Below are 9323 nucleotides of genomic sequence, written 5' to 3' on the forward strand. Positions count from 1 at the left end.
CTCACAAAGCAGAAGTGCATACACAAAACAGAATAGCATGTTTTTCTTTGTGATGGAATGATATTTTGTTTTGTTATCATATATATTAAATTATATGACTATATTTTACAACACTTTTGATGACATACTGTACTATGACTTTTTAAATGGCCTTTTTGGTATGATATTTTTTATTGCATTCTATACTATGACTTTTTATGGCGTACTATACTACAATTTTTTTTCATGTTTTTTTTTAAATTGCATACTTTACTATGAGTTAGTATATATTATGACCTACTATACTGACTATAATGACTTTTCATGGCACTCTTTTTTATACTGACATATTTAACGCATACTTTAATATGGCTTTAATGACTTGTATGGCATACTCTTTTTTAACCTTTTTTCAGACATTCTATATTATGACTTTGTAGCTATACCTTTTTTTTTATTATTATTTTTCATAGTATACTATAGTATGACATTTCTATAACACTTTTTATGGCATTCTATTCTATGATTTTTTCCAGTTTTCTTCTGGCATACTTTTTTAAAAATCATTTTTAATGGCATACTGTACTTTGACTTTTCATGACTCACTATGACTGTTTTTTACCTATTTCTGACATACTACACAATGAATTTTTTGATGCTATTTTAATGGCATCCTATACAATAACTTCTTTCATGACATACTATGCATGACATTTTATAACATTTTTTAAATGATGCACTGCGCCTTTCTTATGGCATACTACATTATGACTTTTTTAAAGCAAGCCATATACTACGCCAGTTTTTAATGATTTATTTTTGATTTTATTAATGATTTTATTTTTATATATAACAGTTTTTATGAAACACTATACTAGGGGTCCTCAAAGTTATGATGACTAAGAGTTCATTTTGGGAGCCAGCATATATTGAGGGATGCACACAAAAAGTGCACACATAAAACAAAAAAACTCTCAATTCTTTTCCATCTCTCTCCCACATTAAACTGCCGTGTTGTCCACCAAAATCTCAAATTTGATCTGAAAGCACTGATGACAGAACATAATGCCTGCAACATGAGTAGTGTATTATATGTGCGCTATTGAAAGTGGAAGTATTGAAATGGAATGCGGATGATTAAAATATGCTTGCATTTAATGTCACATTCAGGGCCCGCATACAATGTTTCTGGGGTCTTTTGATCATTTGGAACTTCAGCCCATTATGTTAGCCTTGAGCTAATTGAGCTAATATGCCAAGAAGAATTGCTCCAAAGTATTAGTAACAGATTATTAAACTTGTATTTACTAATATTGAAGAAATTAATGTAATTTATTTACTTAGAATCACAGCAACACAGAACAGCCAGTCTCCTGTTCCTCCATATCACACATGCTGTCCACATAAAGCCACATCACTGTCATACTAAAGTGGCAGTGTCTTTCACTTGATCCTTCACCTGTGCAATTGCAGGAGATCAACCAACTGATTCACAATCCCTTTGAGTAAACTTAATGGGAGAGTTACAGCACTGGTTGTAACGATCTATTTCTTCTGGGCCACTCAACATATTAAATTAATGAAGAGTGGTTTCATCGTTTTAATTCTGAGCATAATTTATTCCCATTCATAACGAGATTCAAAACTCAGGAAATCACATGATTTGAATTGGACTATTTTTAAACAGTTTTGACAAAGCCACTGTTTATATGTGTGACACACGGATACAAAGACACACACAAACATGTAGCCATTGCCAATAACAATAAGTCAGCTATAAATGGCCCATATCATTGTCTGTGGAGGACTTGATCCCATGATTCCTGGTAATAAACAAATCAGACAGATGTAAGGTCTGGAAAAACTGAGTAAATAAATGTAAGATTTTTTTCTCCCTTTCAAAGCAACTGAATCAAAGCTGCAAACTAAAAATGTTACTGACTTTGAACAGGTCACTGAAGGACACTAATTCAATAACCAGCTACAAATGTGGGTCAGATGAAGTTGAATGCCAGTTAGCAACATTTGTTCGCTATAGAAGAGCTTCTGAAATCAGCACTGAGTAACACAGATCCAAACTCTAATGGGTTTAAATCATCTACACCCATATTGACAATGCATCAGTATATAAGAAAGTCAAAAAGTGAAATAATATGACCCCTTGTAGTGGTTTGAATAAAGGTTATTTGGTTACTTCACAGTCATTTTTCATTATATTTTTTTAAATTAAATCTAACCTGATTAGAAACATGTAGCCCGGTGTGCCCCCAAGGGAGATGATGAAGGAAGTGATGACCGAGAGAGCCAGGAAGTACGGGAACATCCTGTCACAGTCGTCCTTGTGAGGGCACTGACCTGTACTGGCCGTAAAGTTACCAGCCACACCGACACAGCTACAATTAGAGAAGACCTGGAGAGACATTCATAGTCACACACATATTGACCATATATAGCGGGACATAGACACATGTATAAACACAGCGATACAAAAACAAACACTCACATATGTGGCTGAAGATCTCTGAAATCACTGCTATTACAGTAATCAAGTTAATCAATAAAAAGAGGCCAACCAGGCACAGTAGACAACATGGCTCCCTGCAATCACATAATCTATACTGATAAATTATGGTGTCTAATTAATAAGAAAATTAAATAATTCATAAAGAAAATATTATGACAGGTGTAAACGCCATTCAGTGGAGAATAAATAAGTAAACAATAGACTGATATGTGAATAACCTTCTCAGTTATACATTCTTTTTTAAGAACATCTCTTTTTGTCATTAACACACAAGTCCGAAAGACACACACATGCACAAACAGGACCTATATATGCACAAAGTGGAGAGATGTCAGAGTTCGGTTGGGGGGTTTGGTGCCTTGCTCAAGGGCACCTCGGCAGTGCCCAGGGCGACCCTCCGGTTCCTAACCCAAGTCCCTATGGACTGAGCTACTGCCGCCCCAGTGTTTCATTTTATTTTTAATAGAGCAGAATACAGACTAATATTTGATGATAAATTTACACTCCCAGTTCCCAAACAAAGGAAGTGTTTTTTTTGTTTATTAATTTCTTTTAGTTGTCTGAAATGAGGTTAAGACAAGCTTAAGAGACTTACACATTTTGTGCTACATCATAAAATACGTCAGTAAATACCCCACTTATGAATTTTGAAGCCTTTAGGTGTCTTAAAATAAGCGGTTGCTTACAAGTGGCTAAATGAGACTACTGACTGTCATAACGCCAAACTCAGCTTTACAGCCTTGTTGTGGTGGTGACATCAGTCGTGTGACTGTGGTTTAGTTTGTTTATAGCCTAACGTAAGCTTTTTACTTCTAGCAATTGCATTTACGTTCAATTGTAAAGATTATATTGCTGAACAAAATGTGTAAGTATCATAAACTTTTGTTTTGCCACAGAACTAATTCAAAATCCAATGGAAAACTCCCATTGGCTTTTTCATGAGGGAACCAGGGCAAGGCTAACTTCCACATCAGCCTAGAAAAAAACATCATCCCTGCAGCACTCTATAGTATGGTGTTTAATACCAGAAATAGATTTTCCATGTGTATTATTTCTTATAGTTTGAGTACCTTGTCAACTTACTGTGTTTTTCCCTGAGCCAGCAGAGCTGGTGCAGCCAGCGAGACAGGGAGAGACATATGTGATGCCATTCTCTCCACAGACTGGATCCCAGTCACTCGCTGAACAAAAACAGTCTGAGTTGCAGGCTGTGAACACTGAGTGTTTATCATAAGATATCGTATCCATGCTGGGAGGAAGAGAGTGAGAAGAAAGTACACATCAGAGGCAATTATTGATTATGCCGTTACATACTGGCATATAATGAAATTTGTTATAGTTGAAGCAACATTATCAGAAGAAAAATAAGACAATGTATCTTTAGAGAAAGTTATGTATTCTTTCATTTTCACTGTTGCTTTCATTTCTACATGTCAAATTAAAAAAGAGATTGTGTAGGCAAACTAGGATATGGGTGAGGTGAGGTGAGGTGAGGTGAGGTGAGGTGAGGTGAGGTGAGGTGAGGTGAGGTGAGCGTCCACGGGCTGCTTTTAGTCTGTTGTTATGTTTGTACTGTTGAACCTCAGTTAAGACTCAGCGGTGCATTGGGCAAACACACACTCACAGGATTTTTGTTGCTCTGTTATTTTACTTCTGGCTGGATTTAAGCTTGTGGTCACCTTCTGGTTGCCTCAGTGTAACAGCAGTCTACATGTTCCTGCTTGTTCTGTTTACAGTTCTCATGCTGTTCTTTCATGTGTGGCCCCCATGGAAACCTATGCCCATTTGTTGCCAATCCTGCCTAGATACTAGTCCACATTCTCACTCTTAGTTGAACATTAACTCATCTTACATTGACCTCATTTATCTCTAGAGGCTATGATTCATGATATTGGACATTAATGATTAAAACGTTGCATTTTTTTTTTTTTTACACAGGCTCTGCCCTCTAATCAATTCTATTAGTACTCTCCTCTAATCACAAGCATGCATTCACCCACTGATATTTGCATAAACGTAACCAGCCAATCAGGACATGCCTACACAAATATCTGCCTACAGTATATAAGGAGGCGTAACACTGTCATTCATTCATTCATTCATTCATACATTTTCCATAACTGCTTCTCCTGTTAGGGGTTGCAGGGGGGCTGGAGCCTATCCCAACTGACAGTGGGCGAGAGGCAGGAAACGCCCTGGACAGGTCGCCAGACTATCACAGGGCTGACACATAGAGACAGACAACCATTTACACTCACATTCACACCTATGGACAATTTAGAGTCACCAATTAACCTGCATGTCTTTGGACTGTTGGAGGAAGCCGGAGTACCCAAAGAAAACCCACACTGACACTGGGAGAACATACAAACTCTGCACAGAAGGGCTCCCCCACCCCAGGGTTCAAACCAGGAACCCTCTTGCTGTGAGGTAACAATGCTAACCACTGTCAGCTATCCTTTTTTTTAATCCTTCTTCAGTGTGGGCAATTGAGTTTGCTCTGCCCAGCTGGTGCATTGGCATGTCATGTTGAACACGCAGCCCCAATCAGATGCGCTGAACTCCTGTTTGTGTGCTTTGGTCATGGTGTAAGGTCCTATCCAAGAAACCCCTTGTGAGATGGCTTTGTGAGTACTTCTTTCAAGCCAACAGTGTCAGTGTCCATTCATACGATTCTTTCTCTTGGACATGTCGGGCTCCTTTTCAGGGTCTGTGCTCTCTGGAATGACACAGGACTGGTGAAAAGGGTTGGGTGTGTGTCAGATGTATTGCACCTGACTCCACTCTGGGCATGATACACCTACATGTTTCCATGTCCCTTGATGACCCTGAAAATTTGGCATGCAGGGTATATATTGCCCATCTTTTGACCCCTGCAAGTTTGGCCACGACTCTACCCAGTTCGGTTATTTCACACCTGAGTTGGCTGGGGCCCCCTGATCCTCTGCTGCGGTGTGTGTGAGGTTATGAAGAAGTAGGTGGGCTACGGCAACTAAGCTTTAGCCGGTCAGGATCAGTGTGGCTGGGTTTATGTCACGCAAGGGCATTTATTCATTGGGCTCCACCCACTGTACCCAAAGAGTCCAGTAGAGGGCGGAGCCTGTATGAGACAGAGCGAAGGTTACAATATTGTAACCCTAGCTCTATCAGTACAGGCAGAGCCCTCCACCTAGGGACCCTGTCGCTCCTAGGCCACTTGGTAAAGAGTGTACCATATGCCTGCTTTAAACTGTGGGCTCCGCACTTGTTCAGATAGGCATGTCCTGACTGGCCGGCTACATTTATACAAATTTCAGTGGGCAAATATGTGGTCGTGTTTGGAGGAGAGTAATATTCATAGAGTCTAGCAGAGGGCTATGCCTATGCTTATAGAACTAGGGTTATAATATCGTAAGCATCATAACTTCCAACCAGATGTACTTGAATGTACCACTCCAGACAACAGAAAGACATGAGGTGCATTTAAGGTAAGGTTAGATAACTGTACTGTGGTGTACTGAGTTTGAAATAATAATATAATTTGATGACAGTATCCTGAACACACCATGTTCTTTTCTATGACTCACCTGTTGTATGACAGTGTCACACCAGCTACCCTGGCATTCTCACAGCTCATTGCGAAGAAGAACAGCGACAGGATGTAACCGATCAAAGATGTGCCGAAGGCAAACCGAGCTGCTCCCATGATGTTCAGCTTTAGCCTCTTCATCAGCAGACCTCCAGAAAACATCCCCAGTGCCACAGCTGGGATATTGATCACACCTAAGATTCAGAGAACGCAAGATCAATATTAAGTGAAATGAAATGTTGACTCTAAAAGTTTAATCTGGATTTAAACAAAGACGGACAATATGATTTAATACAGTATCTATGCTTGCCCAACATCTCTCACACTTGTTCATACCCAGAAGGAGGAAATAAAAAAAATTCCAAGTTGCCTTGATCAAAAAAGATCCCTCCTTTTTTATGTTTTCAGTCTCTTCTCTTACACCTTCATTTAACATCAATGTGAAGACATGGTCTTTTATCTACACCCATGTCATTTGCTCTGGTCACTAATATTGCATTCTCTTTCATATGCAGCCAGTCTAGTCAGTGCAGGCATCTCCTTTGATGAGACCAGATGTACGTAGGGACTTTCATCTTATGTTATCAACTTCATTCGAAATTTCATTTCATATGCAAAGCACTTTTCATATCCACAAAGCTCTGGTCTCTGCAGCTGTGGCGGTTAGTAGGCTCTGCTGAATTAGAACCCCGACCCAGTTCTCCTTCCTTTAACAAAGATCTTTTTCTGCTTCATTCAGCAAATGCAAAGTACATCAAAGTAACTAGGAAAACAATGCTGACCTGTGGATACACTGAGATTAGTTATGGAATTATAAACAGGTTAAATGTGTAAACTTTAAAGTCTATGGTGACACTAGAATTAATTTCAGCTAACTAGGCACTTCAGAGAACTCTTTCTTTCATCTAGTGTGAACCGAGCTGAAAAGCCTTCACTAGGTCTGTATGTTTTCCCAGTTGAAATATACACTTTTTTAAATTAAAGGTCCACTGTGTAGGATTTAGGGGCATGTATTGGCAAAAATGGTATATAATGTTCATAACTTTGTTTTTATTAGTGTATAATCACCTCAAACTAAGAATCGTTTTTCATTACCTTGGAAATGAGACATTTATATCTACATATGGAGCAGGTCCTCTCCCAAGGAATCCACCATTTTGTTTCTACAGTGGCCCAAAACGGACATATCAAACACTGTCTCTAGATTTGGCCATTCATGTTTTCTCATCGGCCACCATAGTTCTCTTACATGCCTGGCACAAGGGAGAAGTTTCAGTTCTGCAACAGCACCACTAGATGCCACTAAGTTCTACACGCTGGACCTTTTAATTATGACTTTATTTGCCAGTGCAAGTGCCGTACCCATGAGAAAATTGGCCTTTGAGGCAGACTGTCTGAAGTGCTGCTCGATGTACTTGGGCTTGTAGGTGACCATGCCGATAAGAGAGTTCAGCTGGATGATTGTCACACACAGATAGATCAGATACACAGGGTGTCCCAGCAGAGTCCGCAGGGTTGGAATAAAGTCTGAAGAGAAGAAAGAAATCTGAGTTGAAACACACCTGTCTGAAGATGTTGAGAAATATCTCCTTATGTGACTACTGGCTGTAACAATCTGATTACTGCTATGATATGATGTTTGCCTTTCAATCTAAATAAGGTAATGGTAAGTGAAAGATAATTACCTTGTGACAGTAGGATGAAATTAAAGCCACTATGTTTATAGACTTATAAAATATGCATTACATTAATATTTATGAACACAGAGACCATTGATGGAATCTGAATCTCCTCTATGATTCAAATGTTTTCTTCCAAATAGCCCTCCAGATAACATCGTTTTCCAGCTCTGACAAGTACAAACATTTAATCATTTTCTTAAATGACTACCTCTAAATTCATCCTCACCTTTGGCCATCTCTATGAAAGTCGTGTTTTCGTCTGCAGGATACTTGTGCTTCAGATGAGAAGGATCTTTAATGAAACTTGTCTGCTCTGGTGTGCACTTTTCTGGGCCCTGGGGCCCAGATAAGGGCAGGGAGCGGGGCAGAAACCAGAATGGGATGGCAGAGAGCAGGGTGATGACCCCAGCGATGAGGTAGCCAAGCCACCAAGCCCCCACCCAACGCGCATCTGCTGGGGTGATGGTGATGGTCTCTGTGTTGGGGTTACAGATGATGAGATGTAGTAAATGCTCAGTGATATGGATGAACACAGATCTTCTATGGTTTGGAGGTACATTTTCTTTAATGTGATATGCAGTTTTTAATACTTGGCTTTCTGAAGCCTCCCGAACTCCCTCTACTTGACTGGATGACCAAATACCTTACCTTTACCTTTTCATTGCTACAGTTTCTGAAATTAAAAACGTGACATGGTGGTTTTTAACTGGTGCTCATCTGTTTCATTTGAATGTAGTGGCTTGGGTCTTGATTTTTAATACAACTCTTACCAGCAATCAGGAAACAGCTTTTGATTGGTTTATTGAGAGGTCGTCTAACCTCATGTTTTGTCCCCTGATGCTCTTTTCATTGCTACTTACGTCCCCTTTTCCTCTGTTCCTCTTTTTCTCTCTCTCTCTATGGTTGTTTTCTTCTGCTACTTTTTTATTTTCCTGTCTTGGTTCTCCTTCTTCCTGTGCTGCACTCTATTTGATTGTAGTCGATCACAGGGCTTTGTCCCTCCTGTCCCTCAGCATGCTTTGTTCATTAGCTGATTGATGCTAATCCTGTACACCTGTTCTGAGTCTGTGAGCCATACATATACTGCTTGTGATATCTGATAATATCATGCCTCAGTTTTATGAATGAAAAGGCCTTTTTTTCAGAGCAGACATTTTGATCTGTAATGGCAGGAAAAGTACGGCTTTACAAACAACATTACCGAAGGCTCAGTTCTATTCAAGTGTCCCTATAAGTCATGACTGTGCAATAGTGAGCCAGCGTGCACGATACCAGCACCCTGAAAGCATATTTCGCCATCATCACGTCTGTTACTTACACCTGTGCTTTTTGTGCCATGCCAACTTTTATGGAAAAGGCCTACTTTGCATTTTTTTGCCATGATGACCCACTTTTAGGTCATAGAAAGTTTAGAGTTGCCAAGGGCAGCTATTGTCAGCTGTCCTGGCATGGGTTGCTGTACTGGTATATGGGGTGCCATTTGTAAAGTGTCTCACGCTGAAAATAACATCAACATTTTGCCACATTTAGCTTCAAACAATGTTTAAAAAAGTGTTGTGAATTTTTTAAC

The 9323-nt window shown here is 39.5% G+C and overlaps 1 protein-coding gene across 1 annotated transcript in view; it reads right to left on the reverse strand.

Moving 5' to 3' along the window:
• LOC126409139 (solute carrier organic anion transporter family member 1C1-like) overlaps positions 1 to 9323 on the reverse strand; it is a 55387-nt gene that overhangs the window by 14045 nt on the left and 32019 nt on the right. The window contains exons 8-12 of the mRNA XM_050075090.1: positions 7980 to 8228; positions 7434 to 7598; positions 6070 to 6265; positions 3587 to 3752; positions 2217 to 2389 (exon numbers count right to left, since the gene is read on the reverse strand). Of these exons, the coding sequence (XP_049931047.1) occupies positions 2217 to 2389; positions 3587 to 3752; positions 6070 to 6265; positions 7434 to 7598; positions 7980 to 8228 (949 nt within the window). The remainder of the gene's footprint in view (positions 1 to 2216; positions 2390 to 3586; positions 3753 to 6069; positions 6266 to 7433; positions 7599 to 7979; positions 8229 to 9323) is intronic.

This window comes from Epinephelus moara, chromosome 2 (genome assembly GCF_006386435.1).
Source record: "Epinephelus moara isolate mb chromosome 2, YSFRI_EMoa_1.0, whole genome shotgun sequence".
In the NCBI taxonomy this organism is placed as follows: Eukaryota; Metazoa; Chordata; class Actinopteri; order Perciformes; family Serranidae; genus Epinephelus; species Epinephelus moara.